Source organism: Leopardus geoffroyi, chromosome E1, assembly GCF_018350155.1.
Source record: "Leopardus geoffroyi isolate Oge1 chromosome E1, O.geoffroyi_Oge1_pat1.0, whole genome shotgun sequence".
Taxonomy (NCBI): Eukaryota; Metazoa; Chordata; class Mammalia; order Carnivora; family Felidae; genus Leopardus; species Leopardus geoffroyi.
The window spans coordinates 13,121,037-13,140,393 of NC_059330.1; the positions used below are offsets into that span (position 1 = coordinate 13,121,037).

Here is a 19,357-nt window from a genome sequence, read left to right on the forward strand (position 1 = left end):
CCAGCCAAGAACCATCCCTCAGATTTTACAAGACAGGAATTCCTTCTTCTTCCCTCCGTTCCTTCTCCAGCCCTACCTGCTTTTGCAACTCCTGCCCTCTTCCCTCCTGAATGAGCAGAGGATTCCTCCTTTGTATCCAACCCTTCTATCTAGCCCAGAGGCCTCCCCGTAGAGGCTGCCTCTCCTTTCTGCCAATACCTGCATTTGCTCCTCCTTTCTGCCTCCTCCGGGCCCTTGTTCTTCTGCAGCTCTGCGTGCTCTCCCTTCACTGCCACTGTTCCAGAAAGACCCACATTTCTACACTTCCTTCTGCATCCCACCCTGTGCAGCTGGTCTCCAGCGGCCACCCCCACTTCTCCTAAATGCCCTTGGCAAAGTTACCAACAGCGTCCTTGCTGCCAAATCCAAGCAGACACTTCAGCCTGCTTGTCCTGCTTGGCCTGTCAGCCTCTGACACTGTTGACCAAGCCCTCCTTTGTTCAAAGATTTCCTTCCAACAGCTCCTAGGACCCACCCTCTCCTGAATTTCCAGCCAGACCAGTACACAAAGAAAAGACAGTTTTCAATTGCAGCTTTGCCAAGGGTCACTGTATGTCCTTAGGCAAGTTGCTTAACTCTCCAAGCTCCTCTACAAGGCAGGGATAATAATAGCCTCTACTCAGGTTGGGGTAAGATAAGATATGTAAGGTGCCTAGCACAGAGCCTGGCACACCAGTAGTGCTCTGCCTCTCCATCTAGCCTCTCTTTCAATAGTGGGGTCAACTAGTTGTCCCTGGATATCTAGTCTACAGTGATGCTACCCTTGGTTCTTAGTTGGGTATGTGGCTGCCTAGAATGGAAACTGCGTTTCCCAGACTCCTCTTGCCCCTGGCTCTGGCCATGTGACTGTTTTAGCTAATGGGACAAAAGTGGAAGTATCATGTGACACCTTTTGGGACCTTTCCTTAAAAGAGAGCTGGTGCAGATCCTTTGCCCTCTTCTTCATCCTTGTCTTCATCCACTGCAAGGGATGCATATGTGACAACTGGAGCTCTAGCCATTATCCTGAACCATGAGGACGAGAGTCATACCAAGGGGTTGCTGGAGTGGAAAGGGCGTGGAAAGAGCCACATCTGGAAGGTCTTTGTGGAACAGAGCTGACATACTAGCCTTGGACAATCTTCTCTGAGGCTTAAATGGGGATTTCTGTTACCTAAGTCAAAACTGATCCTACTTGGTACAGAAATCTTTCCCCCTTAAAAGCAACTGCTCCGTCCTTGGCGTCTGCTTTATTTGCTCTGAGTTATCTCACCCTTTCCCATGGCTCTACTTACCATCAGGGGTCTTTTCTGACAACTTCCAAAAGTGTCTTTCTGGTCCAGCCCTCTTTCCTAAACGCTACTCTCACATATCCAACCCAAGTGCCATATCTAATTATTCATTAGACAAACATCTTTTTTTTTTTTTTAATTTTTTTTTCAACGTTTATTTATTTTTTGGGGGACAGAGAGAGACAGAGCATGAACGGGGGAGGGGCAGAGAGAGAGGGAGACACAGAATCGGAAACAGGCTCCAGGCTCTGAGCCATCAGCCCAGAGCCCGACGCGGGGCTCGAACTCACGGACCGCGAGATCGTGACCTGGCTGAAGTCGGACGCTTAACCGACTGCGCCACCCAGGCGCCCCTAGACAAACATCTTTTGAGCACCTACATGCTCACGATGTGTCAGACTGTATGCTGGGTGAATCAGACACAGACCCTGTCCAGAGGGGGAATAGGCAGGTAAACGAATGCTGAGTACAGGGCAGTCCCTAGGAGGGGCTGCTAAGCCATGCTGGGCAGTGAGGAGGTCATAGGGAAGAGCTCCTGGCAGAAGGGACATTGAACCAAGCCCTGAAAGGAGTTAGCCACGTGGTTAGGACTGAGGTCATGGAGGTCTTGTTGAGACCTATTCTCAGAATACCGGTGAGCCACAGAAGATTCCTAAGCAGGAGCTGAACGGAGAAAGGCTAGTAGGAGGAGTGAGACTGGAGGCCAAAGAAGAGGCTGCTGCAGCAATCCAGGTGCAGCAAGATGGTGGCCTGAGCTAACATAGAGGCAGAGAGCCGGTGAGAAGTGGATGGTTTCCAGCCATGTTTAAGAGGCAGCGTCAACAGGACTGGTTGCCGGGAGGGGTAGGCTGGGGTGACTCCCCGCTTTCTGGCTCCCGACTGAGACAGGGACACAAGAGGCCAGGTTTGGGGGAGTGACATGGGGCTCTGTTTTGGGCAGGTGGTGGGGTGAGGTGCCAGAGGATTCACAAGGGAACTTTGCATAATTGAACCAAGAATTGGTGAGCAATCCCGAGGAGAGGTATGGGGGTGGGCGGAATCCCCAGGAATTGCCCCTGTGAAGGTCAGGACGTCCTATTGAGTTCTTTCCATCCCGTCTGCTCCAGCTAGGCCATTCCTGCCGCCTGTTCATAGAGCCCTTCCCCAAACATGAATCCAACTATGACCCCAACACTCTGTGATAAACCACTTCGCGTTTTCCCTACCCCCCCACCCAGCAGAAGGCTCAAGTCCTGAGTCTCCCATTCTTGGCCTTTTTCCCTGGCGCCCAACCTCTGCCGCATCCCTCAGTCGCGGATCTCACTTTGCCCCTCACCTAGTAAGCCCCGCGCATCTCCACCCCCAGCTCCCCACCCGCGAAGCGCCCATGCCCCAGCCAGGCCGAGATGGGAGGAGACAAAAGGTTTGGGGAGGTAAGCACTCGGACCTCGCAGGCCCGGCTAAGAGGCCCAGACCGCGGCTTGGAAGGATTTGGGGGGAGCCCAGGAGGCCTTAATTGGGGCCACGGGGGCGTGAGGAGGTCCAGCCCCGCCGCAGGGGGAGGGGCCCCTCCGGAGCCCTTGCCCGCCGTGGCCCCTCCCCTCCAGGAGCCGGGCAGGAGTCCCCGGCACTGATTGGGCGGCGCCGCGGGCGGCGGAGCCGGACCAATGAGCTAGGGCCGGGCGCGGCGGCGAGCGAGGGAGGGAGCGCTGTCTGGAGGAGCGGCGCCGGCAGTCTGAGCTCCGCGATCCCAGCCCTGGCGAGGCGGGTGGGGCGGGGCGCGAGCCGCGGGAGCGAGCCTGGTCGCCCGCCGGGCCGCGGAGACTGTCGCCGGGCGCCGAGGTAGGGGTCGGTGGGGAGGGGACCAGGGGCAGGGAGCGGGAGGGGACGAACACCTGAACGTCTGCTCGGCGGAGCCTGCAGGGAAGAGGGACGGTCTATGAGGCCGCGTCTAACGAGGGCAGCTGGGACCGCATCGGTGCGGGGATCCTTCCCCCTTTTGGGGGGCCGGATCTACTGGGTGCTTTCCGGAGCCTACTTCTGTCGGCGCCGGCAGCCGGGACCGCATCTATGCAGGCGCCCCGCCGTCTGCGTCCCTTCCCCAGCTCTAGTCTGCGGGACTGCGTTCATAACCCGGCGCACTACCCACCCCCGCCCCAGCTGTGGGTGGGAGGCCGTATCTATGCGGAGTGGGCCCAGATCTGTGCACCCACGTGTGGATCTGCACTGAGTGCTCCTCCTACACGGCCCTCCGCCGAGTCTTCCTGCAAGAGCTGGGGAGAGGCGGAGAGGGGGTGGATGAATGGGACAGATGTGGCGGGTGGCTTTAGCTGCGCAGTCCTCCCCTGGATGGAGCGGGGTGGCGGGGGGGGGGGGGCGGCGAAAGCGGGCGCTGCGGCCTCAGGGGCCTGATAGGCACAGAACTGGTGGCTGGAAGGGTGCACACGTGCGCAGGGACCTGTGTGTGGTGTTTGGAGGTGGGTGTGTGTGTCACGTGGACACGAGTGTGCCTGTGTGTGTGAGGGGAGTGCATGACTGGATGGAGTGGTGTGTGAGGGCCGATCACATGGACGTGGACGTCGGCGTGCGCCTCTCTGGGGAGGCATCTGTGTGTGCCTTGAGGGTACAGAGGTGTGTAGAAAACGTTGTGTCCCAGGTCACAGGACTATGTCTTGGTGGGTGCATATGCGGCTGTGTATCTGCCAAATGGGCTGGGAAGTTGGGAGGAGCACACAGCTTGTGTCCTTGAGGATGCGCTGGCCCCCACACGGCCCTCACTCCTCATTCGGCAGATACAGATTGAACACCCACTGTGTGTCAGACTGTGTCCTAGGCCCACAGTCTCTGGGGACCTCTGCCTCCTCCTTCGCCTCTCTCTCTCAGTACCCACAGCAGGCAGGGGGATCATTTTAAACCTCATCCAACTGAGTCATTCCCCTGCTCAAAAGCATCTTCCGGTTTTTGAGGCCTCCTGGTCTCTGTCCACGAACCCCTCCAAGGCCAAGCCCTGAGTCTCAGCCAGAAAATGGCTTTCTGTCATGCATAGTGAGAACTTCCATCCACTCCCCCTCTGAAATCCTTACTCAGTGGTCATGAAAGAGCTTACATGCCACCTCCTCCAGGAAGCCATCCCTGGGACCAGGCACGGCAAATGGCTGGGCCCTCTCCTCTGGGTGTAACTCTGCTCGCCTGGGTATCTCTCACATGCAGAATCCCAGTCCAGCAACATTAGCCTTCTTGCTGTTCCTCAGACAGTGCAAGCACCATCCCACCTCACAGCCTTTGCAGTGGCCGGTTTCTCTGCCAGAAATGCCCTTCCCAGATGTGCACACTGCTTGCTCCCTCACTTTCTTCAGATTCTACTCAAATCCTGCAGAAAGGCCTTTCTGACCACACTGTAAATAATACCCCCCCAGCCCCTCACTCTTGATCCCCCTTACATGACTGTATTTTTCTCCATTGCACATACCACTTGACATATCATCTGTTAATTATTGCCTTTCTTGTTTGTTGCTTCTTGCCCTAACTAGAAATTAAACTGCATGAAAGCATGGACTTTATGGTTCACTGCTTTATCTCCCAACACCTAGCACAGTCCCTGGACACATATATAGCAGGTACTTATTGAATATTTGTTGCATGAATGAGTGACTCTGGATTTGGATCCCAGAAGTCTGTGTCTCTGGCTGTTCCCTAGCCTATGAGCCCCCAGTATGAGGCTAGGTCTCCTCCTGTTCTGTCCTCCAGATTCCAAGTTCCTGGAAGGCCAGGTGTGGGAGAACTGTGACCATATTTGCATGTTAGAAATCTTCCCTCTAGCGACTGATGTGGAGGAGGGCTTGGGGTGGGTTCAGGGTATGAGCCTGGAGGTGGGGAGACTGTGTGGCAGAAGCAGTGGGAAAGAAAAGCAGAGATCTAAATCCTGATTTTGTAGGGGGTCCGACTTAGTAACCTCACCCAGCAGTGGGGAGATGAAGGAGGGCTCCTGGAGGAGGAGATATCTGAGCTATCCTCCAGCAGCAAAATAGAGGGAGGTGTGTTCCTGGCAGAAGGCACAACTTGTACAAAGCCCTGGCAGCGGAACAGAGTCTGCAGTTTGGGAAGCCGCGAGTGGTGTGGTGCAGCCAGAGGAGAGAGTAAGTGTGGGGCTAAGGGAGCAAGGATGAGCAAAAGGGAGAAGATGGGTGATACGGAGGGCTCCCGGGTTTCTGGAGAATTGGGAGGATGATGGCATCCACCTCTGCGACAGGCACAGAGGAAGAGCAGACTTGGGGGAAGTGCCAAGTGGAATGGGGACTCTGTGGGTCTGAAATGCCCAGGAACATTGCAGAAAGGAGGCAGCTGGCTGGAAAGAGTGGGGCTGGAGGTGCAGACCTGGTGTGGAAGATGAGGAGGGGCAGAGATAGAAGGTGATGCCTGGAGACCATCAGCCAAGATGTGCTGAGGAAGCGCTGAGGGTTGCTGTGCGAAATTGGGTGCAGGGCCCACCTCGGTGCTTGGGGCCTCTCCGGGGATGATGGGAGGGGACATCCTCACGGTAGGCATCCTCAAGCATGACTTGGCACTAGATGCCTGGGCCTCCCTCAAGGAGGACTGAGTCATCCCGGGCGGAGGCAGGAACTGCAGAGGGCACCCGTTGCCAGGGCCATCCAGACACTTGTCAGGAGCATAAACACGGCTCCTGTGAGGCAGCCTGGCGATGTCAGGGCCACCTTCTGAGTCTGGCCTGGGTGGCCTGACCACCTTCTTGCAGCTTTCCTTTCTGGGCAGTGTTTGGATGGCCAGGGCCGTGTCTTCTCTGCCTGCATGGTAGCTGCTCAACCTAGCTCTGAGATTCTCAGCAGCCTTCCAGAACTCACAGTGAGGTCTGAGTGGTGCCTGAAGTCATCCCAAGAGGGGCTGCTCGAACATTTGGACAAAAGCGGGATCTGCCTGCTCTCTGGTACTCTGGGTCTCGTCTGAGAGACCCAGGTGGACGGGGAACATCCTGAGGAGGAAGCCAGGCCAAGTAGGCATCTGGGGCCAGGGTCTGCATGTTGGAAGTAGCCAGATGCCTGGGGGTGGGGGGATTCCCTGAGGGGTTTATGTGCCAGGCCCTCCTGGAGCCAGGGGGCAGATATGGGGTTGTACGTTGTACATCAAGTCTCTCTCAGTGGCTTCTACATGTAGATACATCTTAGCTCCATATCACTCAGGCACAAATTGCTTCTCTAGCCACAATCTCATCTACTTCTATAGCCCTGGGAGTTGGCAGGATGGCAGCCTCTTGTCTGATTCACACATGAGGAAACTGAGGCTCCAAGAGTCTCAATGACTTTTCCAAGGCAACATGACCCAAGTCTGGGAGGACAGGATTACAGTAGCTTTTCCCAGTGAGAGAGGGCCCGAGTCTAGTCATTCTTGGCTACCAGACTAAGCTGGTTCCTGGGGGACTCTCCATGCCCATAGAGTCCTTGCTGGGCCTTGGACCTCGGTCCTAGCCTGTCTGTCCTTTTGTTTTGTTTTGTTTTAAGTTTATTTGTTTTGAGAGAGAGAGACAGAGCGAGCGAGCATGTGTGTGCTTGTGCTCACACAGAAGTGGGGGAGGGGCAGAGAGCGAGAGGGGGAGAGAGAGAATCCCAAGCAGGCTCTGCACTGTCAGCACAGAGACCGACATGGGGCTCAAACTCACGAACTGGGAGATCATGACCTGAGCCCAAGTCAGACACTTAACAACTGAGACACCCAGGCGCCCATGTCTGTCCTTCTATTTGCCCACACAGCCCCCATTTGCCTCCACAGTCAGTTGCAATAAAGTGACTACTGAGGCCTCAGCTTGGGGAGGGCCTTGAGAGACCTTCTCGGTGGCCCCTCAGAGAGGGGTGGCACCTGCCCAGGACACACAGCCCAGCCTGGTGGACAGGTGACCGCGTGGGAAGTTCAGACTTGACCTTCTAAGATCAGGTTCCCATGGTCCCCGTGCAGCCACCGCCCCCCACCCCAATTCTGGAGCACGCGTACACGAGGACCTAAAGGCACCCAGTGCACATTAACACGTTTATCCACCTGTGTAGAGTTCTGTCTCCATGCAGATGTGCTTCTATGTGTGGACTCCCTCCCCACCCACCCCAGACATACACATGACCCCGGCCCACATCCCTGCCCGTACAAGTTCTCTCACATGTGGCCGCACATTCTCTCACATGTGGACACATGCCCTCAGATGCATAGCCTCAGGTGCCAGGCGCCGTTGCCCGGACATGAGGCTGGAACCTGGGGCCTCCCCAGTGCCTCCTGCGCAGACATGCTTAGTCACCTGAATTTGATCCAGGGAGGAGGGAGGGTGGAGGGCCTGACGTCAGCCCTCATAGCCGCCTTGTGCCGCCTGCACATCCATCTGGGCCACAGCGTGTCCTAGGCAATCACAACAACAGCAGCACAACAACTCACTTTTACGGAGCTTCCGCAGTGACAGGCTCAGTTCTGAGACCGGTACGGACAGGATGCACACGTTTATGCCTCACAACTACCCAGGGAGGTGAGACTGCTATTAGCCCCATTCTGTAGATGAGGAAAACTGGGGCACAGAGGTGAAGTCACCTGCCCGTGGACCCAGACCAGGAAGAGATGGGGCCAGCAGCCTGGCATCAGAGCCTGGACCCTTAACCAGGTAATAGGGCCCCAGGGTGGAGCAGAAAGACTTCTGCCTTGGCTTTCTGTGTGAGCCCTTCCCTGGCCCTTGCTGGACCTCACTTTCCCCTCGAGAAAAGAAAAGGAAGGGCATTAGAGGAAGCTGGCCTCCTGCTGGGATAACAGCCTCAGGGAAATCATATGCAAATTTTATGGGCCAGGGCCACCTGTGGCCGCTGCTCTTCAGGGGGCTGCAGACCTAGGGCCGGAGCTCCTGACATTGATTCATTCCCTACGAGAGACTGGGGCCCCGGGCTTGTTGGGGTCCCTTTTCTGACGCTGCTTTCCCGTGTCGACTGGGGACAGTGCTCTAATGATCCCTATGGCTACCCCTCGTTCATTCAACACATATTTATTGAGCTTCTACCATGTACCAGGCACTGCTGCAGATCCCGATGATCTCATGGAGACAAGACAGACAAGAGCCCTCATCTATGGACTTTATATTCTAGTAGGAGGAAAGAGGCCTACAGGGTGAGGGTGATGGGCAACAGAATGGGCAATCTACATGGAGTGGGCTAGGCCAGCCAAGCTTGGAGGGCTCCTTTCATCCTTGGCTTCCTCCTTCCCACAAGTGGCCTGGTTCCTGAAGCCTCCCTGATACTTCCTTCAATTGCATACACTCTCCCTCTCATCTTTTCCAGGGAGGACCCCTTAACGCTTCATCCCTACTCACCTTCCTCACCTCCTTCAGAGAGTCCTTCCTGATGTTCCAGCGCTACCTGCCTCCCTCACCTCCTCCAGGGAAGTCTCCCTGATGTTCCAGTCCTACTCATTCTCTCACTTCTTCCAGGGAGGCATCCTTGATTCTCTGGGCTCACCAACTGCTTCCTCATTCCTCTAGGTCCAGCCTTCATGTCTTTTCCTATTGCCAGTCTGGATTCCCTTCCCCCTTCCTTTCTGCATGTCAGCATCAGCGATACCACCTCTGGGTTTCCACTCATTCAGCACACCGTACCAAGCACAGGGCTTCTGGATGACACCCTTGCCCACAGTCCATCTCTAGGGAATCTGGGAAGATTGGCCCTAGGGAATCTGGGAAGATCCTGTGTCCATGGTACAGATGGAGAGGCTGAGGCTCAGACTCAGGAAGGAGCCCACCCAGGACCCCACAGTAGGCTGACAGGCAGGATTAGAACCCAGCCCAGGCTCCTCTGTGGCCAGTGGGCTCCAGTGAGCCCTACCTGCTTGACATCTCTCAAAGCAAGATGATGGGGGCACAAGGGGTGACTTACGTTCTTAAAGTCACTGTGTGGGTAGAGAGGAGGTTACCACCAAACAGGAAGGGCAGAGGGTCAGGAGTCCACTCACTTCCTTTTCCTGAGAAGATGCTGAGTCTGGCCCAGGAAGGGGGAAGGGCACTGGGCTGGAGTGGGGCCACTGCTCAGCCTAGAGCAGATCAGAGATGGAGGCCCGGTCTGAGGGTCAGGGTTTAGCCTGGGGTCAGGGTTCAGCCCAGGGTTGTGGTAGAAGGTGAGGGCTGGGTTAGAGGTCAGTTTGGGGTTCAAGCTGGGGTCAGCCTTTGGCCCCGAGCGTGGTTTGGGGCTCAGAATGTAGTGGGGTCAGGGTGGGTGTAAGGTCAGGCCACGGAGAACATCTCAGTCTGAGTAGCTGTGACAAATATTTGGGGCACACAAATAAACTGGAAGGAAAAACCAGGAAAAATAAGGAGTGACCTTTTAAATATTTATTTTTGAGAGAGAGAGAAAAAGAGAGTGTGTGCACATGAGCAAGGAAGGGGCAGAGAGAGAGAATCCCAAGTAGGCTCCTCACTGTTAGCACAGAGCCCCAAGTGGGGCTCGAACTCACAAACTGTGAGATTATGACCTGAGCCAAAGTTGGACACTTAATCAACTGAGCCACCCAGGCACCCCGGGAGTGACCTTTTAGTTTAGTGAATTCTCTCTTGACAGCCACCAAAGCAGCAGCCCCTCCCCTAAAGGACCCTCTCCTAGGCTTCAGGCTCTGCTGAGGCAGGGAAGGGAGTAATGGGGGATGGGAAACTCGCTCTGTGGTCCTGGAGAGGCCTTCCTGGAGGGTAAGTGACGGGTTTGCAGTATCAGGGAGGCCTTTGCATTACCAGTGCCCAGCTCAGCTTCCAGGCAGCAGCACTGGAATGCTCTGCAGTCCAGGGTGGGGCTGGTGACTCACTGGACTGTCTGCTGGAAGGGGCCTGAGCTGACCCTGGACTCTGTTTCTCCCATTGCTGCTGGGCCTCCAGTATTCTGCCCATGTCAGTCTGTCCTGACTCCAGAATCTCGGATTCTCCCTGCTTCCCTGTGAAGCCAGCAAGGCAGATGTGACTATGCCCATTTCCCCAATGGGGATACTGAGGTCTAGAGGGCTGCTGTGCAGCAGAGCCAGATGAGTTCCTGGAACTCCTTCAGTTAGCAGGGGCAGACCTGACTTCGGATGCTGGCAACTCAGGCAGGGGGAACAGGGAGGGCAAAGTCATGAAGGTGGGACCAAAGGGCCTGGAAATCTGACCTCCTTAGTCCATGCTCAGGATTGAAGCCTTCTCTGTCCTCTTTTTTCAGGTTCCCAGTAAGGCTGCACAGAGGACCCCCTTAACTGTGGCAATGGAAGGGGGCCCAGCAGTCTGCTGCCAGGACCCTCGGGCAGAGTTGGTGGAGCGAGTGGCAGCCATTGATGTGGCCCACTTGGAGGAGGCAGGTGGTGGTCCAGAGCCTGCCAGGAATGGCGTGGACCCTCCGCCAAGGACCAGAGCTGCCTCTGTGGTCCCCGGTGGTGCTTCAAGACCCCCACTAGCCCGGCCCAGCCTTTCAGCCAGGAAGTTCTCCCTGCAAGAGCGGCCAGCAGGAAGCTGCCTGGAGGCCCAGGCTGGGCCTTATGCCACAGGGCCTGCCAGCCACATCTCCCCACGGGTCTGGCGGAGGCCCACCATTGAGTCCCACCATGTGGCTATCTCAGATACAGAGGTTGGTGGGGCAGAGCTAGGGGGTGCTCACAAGCTTTTAATAGTCCTAAATGAAGATGTTTTTCTTTCCGTGCCCCTGCTGCCACAGCTGTTTAGCCTTTGCTTTGCATACCCCCAGAGTTGAGGAGCCTGCTACCTCACAATATGGCTCTTCCCACCAGGGAGCTCCTTCTGAGCCAATCACTGTTAAGTCCCACCATTCCTATCCCTACGCCAGGCCTCAGAAATAGGCCCTCCCCTTGTCCCCCAAGAAGTTCTCTTAGAAATTTGAAGATCGATAGTATGTCCACCCTCCCCACCACAAGTCAAACCTAGCTTTAGCCCCCACTTCTAATCCTGCTTCTTAGAGTCTCCTCTGACTCAGAAGCTGCCAGCATGCTTCCCGTCTCTGTTCTTACTTCTGCCCCTCTATCCCACTGGCTCTGTTTTCCACTTAGATCTGACAGTGAACCCTAGTACCGAGCAATCTACCGATTGCAGAGGCTGAGCTTCTTATGCCTGAGCCAGGGCTGTGGTCTCCTGTTGCCAAGGCTCTCTTCATCTTTCTTGTCCATGCAGCCAAGACCTTGCATTCAGCTACTTCTAGAAATACTTGCTTATGCATTTCTCACAGATTTAGGTCTCCCAGACCCCAGCATCCAGGCAGGAATCAGTGTATTTTTCCTTCACCACTTCCTAGGGAGTAAAGTACAGCCATGGCTCACCATTCATGTTTGCAGACATGAGTGTGCAAGCCCTCTTGTCCTTTTTCCGTGGCATAGAGACCACCAAGTTTCCCCATCCAAACATGAAAGCTTGATGAGATGGGGGGGGGGGGGTCTGGGATTGAGGGGCCCAGAGCCAGGATTGGGCCCTGAACAGGCTGCTGAGGTGGGATCAATACTGCCTCTGGATTAAGCTCACCTGATGCTTCCCTTTCCCCTCCTACCCTCCTCAGGACTGTGTGCAGCTGAACCAATACAAGCTACAGAGTGAGATTGGCAAGGTAGGACTGGGACAGGCAGTGGGGACTGTTCTCTTGAGGCTTTGGGTAGGCAGCCTATCAGGATCCTCTGCTTGGCAGTTCTTTCTCCCTGGGAATGGAAGGCAGAGCCGGCAAGGCCCCAGCTTAGAAATGAAGACAGTTTTGTCCTCTAGGAAATACCTAAGGTGGGGTGGGAAATGATTCTCCATTCCTGATTCCTTAGTTTTTGATGGAAGACAAAGAGGGTCTGAGGCAGCATAGAGCTGCATTGAGCCAAGCAGAGGCAATTACCAGGAACAGCAGTCCTCTTTCTGTCTGCCTGAAGTGTATGCCTGCTGGTGGCCAGCTGGTGGGGGTGGAGATGGGATGAGGGGGGAGGGAGCTGGAGCTGTTCAGGCTCCCCATTCCCTGAGCTAGTCCTGGAGGAGGTTGCCCTGTCCCGGCAGGGCTGACCAGTGCCTATTTCCAGGGTGCCTACGGCGTGGTGAGACTGGCCTACAATGAAAGTGAAGACAGGCACTATGTGAGTCTGGGGATGGGAGGGAGGTGTTGCCCCAGCCAGGCCCCAGAAGCCTGGGAGGTGGGCAGTGGCTGTGCTGGGAAGACAGAGGACAAGGCTGCCTCTAGAGGGAGTGGGCTCCTGTCCCTAAGGGAATGCAAAAGGAGTAAGCTTCTTGAGAATATGCAAGCAGAGGCTGAACCTTCTGAGAGGAGAGCTCCAGAAAGGCTTGTTGGGGAAATAGGGTAAGGCTTAGACTCAGATATGGCCACCTCCTAACCCAGCTTAACCACACCTAGGCCATACTTTCAGTTCTGGTGGCAGTCACCCACTGGTGATTGGACCTCCATCCACATGTAACCAGCCTGTTCTAGCTCCTGGTGGCTGCACACAAATGACATTTCTACCCCTCCCTCCTCAGGCAATGAAAGTTCTTTCCAAAAAGAAGTTACTGAAGCAGTATGGCTTTCCACGTATGTATCTATTGGGTCCTATGCTTGGGAGCTCCTTGCTTGGGGGCAGAAGAGGAGGACACCTCAGTCCCTCACTATTTTTTGTTAGGACTGGGGGTAGAGGTGGGGAAAGCATGAGCAAAGGCCTGGTAGTGGGGATGTGTTTGGTGGGTTGGGGACAAGACCATTGCAAGATTCTTGCTTGAGGCTGGTTGTGGGGCCAAGGTGAGGCCCAGCCTCCTGCAATAGGGGCTCGACTCCCCTTCCTGGTCACAGGTCGCCCTCCCCCAAGGGGGTCCCAAGCTACCCAAGGAGGACCAGCCAAGCAGCTGCTGCCGCTGGAGCGAGTATACCAGGAGATTGCCATCTTGAAGAAGCTGGACCATGTGAATGTGGTCAAGCTGATTGAGGTAGGAGGCAGTGGTGAGTGGGTGGGAACTCAAGTCCTGTGAAGCAACCTGTGGTGCTTGGGGACACTCAGCACAGACCTAGGGTTCCCATAAGATACTCCTCCCAAAGTATCTGTGGCTAAGGCCTCCAAAGACAGAGCTAGACTTGGGGTGGCAGCTATAGGGAGGCTTTAGGGTTCAGTTCAGGCTGGTCTGCAATATTCTCAAGGTCTCAGTGAGGATAAGGGGCTGCCCAGAAGCAAGAAGTGAGCCCCCAGTCATGGCAGGAGGAGAGAACAGCTGGATGTCACTTGGTGGGCCAGGGTTGGGGGTCAGTGATTTTTGAGGCCTCATCTGTCTGGGGCCTACACCGTTCCTGCTCCATTGTCCAGAGAGGCTGCACAGCATACTGGGGGTCCTCAAGCCCTACCACCATGTCTGTTCCCTCTGACTAGGTTTTGGATGACCCAGCTGAGGACAATCTCTATTTAGGTGAGTGACCCAGCTATTCCCAAAGCAGCTTACCTAGGGTCAGTCCAAGGCCTCCCCAGGGACACATGTGACCTTCAAATGGGCTGTATGAGCATGTTCTCAAGCCCTGGATTCCCTTGCCCAGCCCTGCCAGTCCAAACTTAGAATACCCACATAGATTCAATAAATATTCCCAAGCTCCCACTCCACTGATCGGAGAGACAGTGGATCAAGTACGTGCACGAAGCAGGCTATGTGATATGGGTTCCCAGACCCTGTATGATAGCTCTGTGCCTCAGTTTCCTCACCTGTAAAATGGGGGATAATATATCTAACTCATAGGGTTGATATGAGGAGTAAATGAGTCATTATATACAAGATTGTTATTAATGTTGTTGTTATTTAAGTTCACGGTGCCTGATTCATGAGTTTAGAGGCCCTCCAGAAAGGGGACAGAAAAAACACTGGGCTTAGAAATTAAGGTCAAGGCTTTAGTCTTCACTCCCTGTTCTACTTGCCTATCTGCTGTGACCCTCAGGGAAATTCCTGCCCCTTCTGCAAGCCTCAGTTACCCATCTCCTTCCCAAGAAAGGAATCCATGGTGAATCAGGATGAGGCAGATCCATAGTAGACCAAAGTAGACCATACTTTCACCCATTTATTTCCTCTGATACCCTGGGACCCTTGTCCCATCCATCCCTCAAGTATGCCTGGATGCCTGACCCTCTCCTACCTTCCAGAACAGGGAGGGACCTTGGCATCACCTGCTTTACAAGCCTGGCTGCATTTAACTTACTTTACTTTTCTTTTCTTTTCTTTCAGTGTTTGACCTCCTGAGAAAGGGGTGAGTTCCCCATCCCAATCAGGCAGGTCAAGTCTAATCCAGGCCTTCTTTTCCCTCCCTGTGCCCTTAGTCCCAGGGTCAGCTACTCTAGGAGAAAGCGGAGACCCAGGCCCTGCCCTTGGGGAGCTCTGATCTGGGGGGAAATGAGAGACAAATAGGGCAATTCTTTGAAGTCTGTTGGGGGTCAGTGAGGCTGGAATATTCAGAGAGTTCTCTGGAAGAGGGGGTGGGTTTTGAGCCAGGCCTTGAAGAACTGGAAAGATTTTGAGGGAGGAGTGGGAGAAGAAAGGAGTGTTTCTCAAGCAAATATGTAGAGATGGGGCTCTCACCTGGATTCAAGTCACAAAGAGTTCTTTCAGCTTTACAAGTTTATGAGTTGGGTGGGTGGGACTCCATTTGCTCCCATTTACAAGAGGGGAAGCTGAGGTTCAGAGGGGGTAAGTGGCTTGCCCAAGGTCACACAGTGAGTCTAATTCATGTCTGCTCTATTTGGCCTTCTCACAGTATTAGCAAAGCAGTAGACGTGGGGTAGTGGGTATAGGCCTGGGTGGACCATAGGCCCTAACTGTCGAGACCTTAAATACAGGGTATGGCTTGTGATTGCCTCTCTGCGGGGAGTAGAGGGCTGGGAGTAGTATCCCTTTAAGACTCAGAGCTTTTCAAACATTTTTGACCTTCATCGAAGAAATATAAGTTTTACATTGTCATCCATCTCTGTAATTGAAACCAAAGTTTTACAAAACATTACATGTCTTTATCACATATGATGTACTCTGATAAATTCTACTTCATTAGAAATTTTTAAAAAAGCATTAGCCAACCACTAAATTAATTTCATGACCCTCTGTTAGGTCTGGACCTACAGTTTGAAAAACACTGCGGTAAATGGCATCTTTGCAACAGTTTGGTTACAGAGAAGTACTTAGTAGAAGGAATACCAAGCCAATCAGAAATTAAGATAAAGCTAATTTGAAATTATAATGATTCTAAGGGGATATTTGTGTCTATGTGTTTTCAATGTTTCATTATATGGGAGAAAAAGCTAATGTCTTGAGTTCTGGGGAGGTGTTTGAGCATAGAGGGCTCCCGGGAAGTCCTGAGGGGCCTAAATGGCCCAGCCCCTGTCTCCCTACCAGCTGTCTGCTTTTACTCATTATGATTCAGCTGAACACCCCTCCTCCCCTCCCTTTCTGTAGGCCGGTCATGGAGGTGCCCAGCGACAAGCCCTTCCCCGAAGAGCAAGCTCGCCTCTACTTGCGGGACATCATCTTGGGCCTTGAGTACTGTGAGCGAGGGTCTGCTTGCCCCTTGGAACCGGGGACGGGGGGGGGGGGGGGGGGGGGGGGGGGGGGGGGGCCGGGCACCGGAAGGGTAGAGCCCGGGCTGAGCTAGCTCTTAGCAGTCCTATCAGTCAGCGCTGATCTGCCAACCAGCTTCGTTTGGGGGCGTGGTGTGGACTGTGGGAGGGGCCAGAACCTCCCGGATTGGAAAAGGGAAGGGAGTGGTGGCCGATTTCGCTGGGTTTGCACCAGGTTGTTCAAGTGGAGCTGCGCCTTGGGTGTTCTCTGTATCTCTTCTGCTGAGTTATTAGTCAAGCTTAACCTTTCCGCAGGGCCTCAAGAGATGTAGGAAGGATGAGATTTATGTCCAGCTGCTTGAAGAATAGTCTGTCATGTCATGCGTCCTGTGGATGAGGAAGGGTGGGTTTACTGTGAGGGCTCAAAGGTGATGAGAGCTCAGGAGGGAGGATGTTAGCTTAGCCTCTATCCCTGGAATTCACTTATTTACTCATTCATTTACTTCTTTTTTTTTTTCACTTGCTTCTTTCATATATGAGTACCTACTAAGCGCCAGCTAGACGCCAGGAGATTGACAAAGACCCAAGTGTGACCTCGAGAATCTCAGTGTAGCAGAAGGGACAGGAACCTAAGCAGGCAGATACAGTGCAGTGCTGGCTAAGGCTGGGGTGGCACAGGGCTGTCAGAGACTGAAGGGAGGCTTCCCAGAGGAGACCATTTGTGACCAGGGTCCTTAAGGATAAGTAGGAGTTCATCGGCCAGGCTTGAGGGATGGATGGGAGAGAGTATGTCAAGCAGAGAGAACTGCATAGCAGGGGCACAGAGGGGAGTGGGCATGTCCTATTTAAGAATGGGGAGACATAAAATCTGGTTGAAGCATGGGGTGGAGAGTGGTGAAACACAAAGCTGGAAAGCTACTCAGGCCATACCAGGAGGGCTGGGAATACCTCCACGGAGGACTTTCATGACTTCATTCTGTCAGCATTGTAAACCGCTGAGGGCTTTGAGAAGGGAGGGGCATGATAGGATTTGCATCTCAGAAAGCTCGGCAGCTGTGTAGTGGCTGAATGAAGGGCAAGAGGTGAGGAAGGAGGCTTTTTCTACAGCCCAAGTGACAGATGGTGAGGCCTGGATTAGGGCAGTGGCAGTGGGGAGGAGACATGAAGGAGGTGAGGGGGGGCAGCACTGGATGACTGACTGGTCATGGGGAGGGGAGGTTCCTCAGACATTGAGGGTTCTGGCCTGGTTTGGGGAACAGGAGTGGTGCCCATCTCTCTCAAATCTTAACTGGATTTATCAGGAGCATTTTCTCTTCCTAGGGGAACAGGGTGAGGACCTATCTGAGGTATCAGGAGCCAGGATTGTCTTTATCTCATTTGAGCCACTCCACTGCCCTCTAATACTCTCTTTGCACGTATGGGGAAACTGAGGCACACAGAGAGGAGGGCTTTGCAGAAACTCTCTATCAAGGGTTTAGAGTTATGGGAAGGGGGCATTTCACCCTGGGTGTGATGAGTGGTGGGCACAACCCTGTACCAGGTTGGCTTCCACCCCTTCCTGTCCTGGGCCCTTCTCTTCAGCTCAGTGCCTTTTGTTTCCCATCCTCTGTTTCCCCCATCCCAAAACAAGCTAATCCCATCTGGCTTTGGAGTAAAGTCTTGTCAAGACCCAGCTAATCACAGTGAAGGGCTTCCCAGAGCCCACTGGTCAGAACCACAGGTTGGACAGGCAGATGAATGGAGGCATCAGGTGCTGAAGACCTTCCTTGTCATTCTGGTCCTAGAAGGGAAGATGAAGGCTGCCTGGGGAAGGCTCCATGGTCAGGGGGCCCAGACCTGATTCTTGTAGATGGGGCAAGTGTAGCAATGCAGGTATGAGAAGCAGTCACATCTGGAATATATCTTAGAAGTTGAGCCCATAGGACTTGTTGATTGAATAGGATGTGGTGTCTGAAAGAGAGAGGAGTTGGAGATGATCCTGAGGTTTTTGGCCTGAGCAACTGGTAATGTGCCATTAACCCGATAGGAAAGACTAGAGGAGAAGCAGAGGTCTTCTGTTTTGTTTGTTTGGTGAGGGATGGGGAGGGGGTTGCAGACAGCGCAATCAAGTTCTGAATTAGATGTGTTGTTGAGAAATTTTGAGAAATATATTAGATGTCTGCCGGATATCCACGTGGATAAATATCCCGGAGTTCAGGGGAGAGGCCAGGGTTTGAGATAAGAATTTGAGACCACTTTCCATGGTCAAATACACAGTCCCTTGAGCCTCTGCACTCTGATGGGTATGTGTCAAATCTCTTGAGTGCATCAGGCACATAAGAGGCAGTCACTAGAGGAACATTGGTTTGGTTGTTATTGTTGTGTGACACTCACTCCCTTTGCCCTTCATCTCCGCCTCTCCTCTCTTCTTTCCTCCTGCCCTTTCCATCTTCCCTCCTCTCCAACATCTTGGGGACTGCTGATCCAGAGGAAAGTATTTGCTGAGGTAGAGCCCATAAGTGGGTGACTGTGGGGTAGAGTCAGTGCCTTCTCTAAGCTGGGGTGTCTCTGGCCATCTCAGCCTGAGCTTCCCATCTTTTCCTGGCACTGCTGAACCCAGGAAGCAAGGTGAGCTCTCAGTCCACTGGAGAAGGCTGACCCTTACCCCAGCCATGCTCATCCCAGCAGTCCCAAGGCTTGGGATGCCCTCTCCCCCTGATGCTCTTCAGCCCAGAATCCCTAAGCCCGAGGCAGTACTTCTGCAGGATACCCGACTATTCCACCCTAAGTCCGAGGAGGAGGAACATTTCCGACCTGGCTGGGTGGGAGAAGAGACTGAGAAAAGGTTTTGACAGGCTTTGGGACTGCAGACAACATGGGGAGGGCCAGAGATGGCCTCTGGAGAGGCTCCCTTCCCAATTTCCTCTGACAGCCCCTTCAGCAACAAGGTGTCTTGATTGCCACAGGGAGCACTGCACTTGGAGTCCAAGGACTCCAGTCCTAGCTCTGCTTCTGACAGCCTGGGCTGGCTGTGATGTCACTACTGCATAGTGGAGCAGAGGGTCCTGAATTCTTTTGAGGTCCTCACGAGATGAGTGTGTGCATGGGCTAGGATAGCCCCGCTCCTTCTCGCCTAGTGTTTAAGATGGGCTTCCCTGGCCAGGCGAGGGCAGGTGGGGGGGGTTCCAGGCAGTGGCCCCCCAGGCCAGCACTCAAGCTGCCTCTTTCTGCAGTGCACTGCCAGAAGATCATCCACCGGGACATCAAGCCGTCCAACCTGCTCCTGGGCGATGATGGGCATGTGAAAATTGCCGACTTTGGCGTCAGCAACCAGTTTGAGGGGAACGACGCTCAGCTGTCCAGCACTGCTGGGACTCCAGCGTTCATGGCCCCCGAAGCCATTTCTGATTCCGGCCAGAGCTTCAGTGGGAAGGTGGCTTCTAGGACCTAGGCTGAGTTGGCATTCAGGTGGAGGGGTGGAATGGTTTGCAGTGGAGCCTCATTTCCAACCTGAGGGTATCAGAGTCCTTATGTCTCAGGCGCGAACACTGAACACAGTCCTCTCC

General features: G+C 54.2%; 1 protein-coding gene across 4 annotated transcripts in view; it reads left to right on the top strand.

The window, feature by feature from the left end:
• The first annotated feature begins 2,987 nt into the window (after window positions 1-2,987).
• The window catches only part of CAMKK1 (calcium/calmodulin dependent protein kinase kinase 1), a 28,457-nt gene continuing 12,087 nt past the window's right edge, over window positions 2,988-19,357 (top strand). For 2 of the 4 annotated variants that reach the window (XM_045487676.1, XM_045487679.1), the window contains exons 1-10: window positions 2,988-3,131; window positions 10,496-10,897; window positions 11,834-11,881; window positions 12,330-12,383; window positions 12,781-12,832; window positions 13,088-13,221; window positions 13,656-13,692; window positions 14,494-14,515; window positions 15,712-15,800; window positions 19,025-19,224. In XM_045487676.1, the coding sequence (XP_045343632.1) occupies window positions 10,538-10,897; window positions 11,834-11,881; window positions 12,330-12,383; window positions 12,781-12,832; window positions 13,088-13,221; window positions 13,656-13,692; window positions 14,494-14,515; window positions 15,712-15,800; window positions 19,025-19,224 (996 nt within the window). In that variant the 5' untranslated portion in view covers window positions 2,988-3,131; window positions 10,496-10,537. The remainder of the gene's footprint in view (window positions 3,132-10,495; window positions 10,898-11,833; window positions 11,882-12,329; window positions 12,384-12,780; window positions 12,833-13,087; window positions 13,222-13,655; window positions 13,693-14,493; window positions 14,516-15,711; window positions 15,801-19,024; window positions 19,225-19,357) is intronic. The other 2 variants (XM_045487678.1, XM_045487677.1) reach the window with 1 other exon arrangement.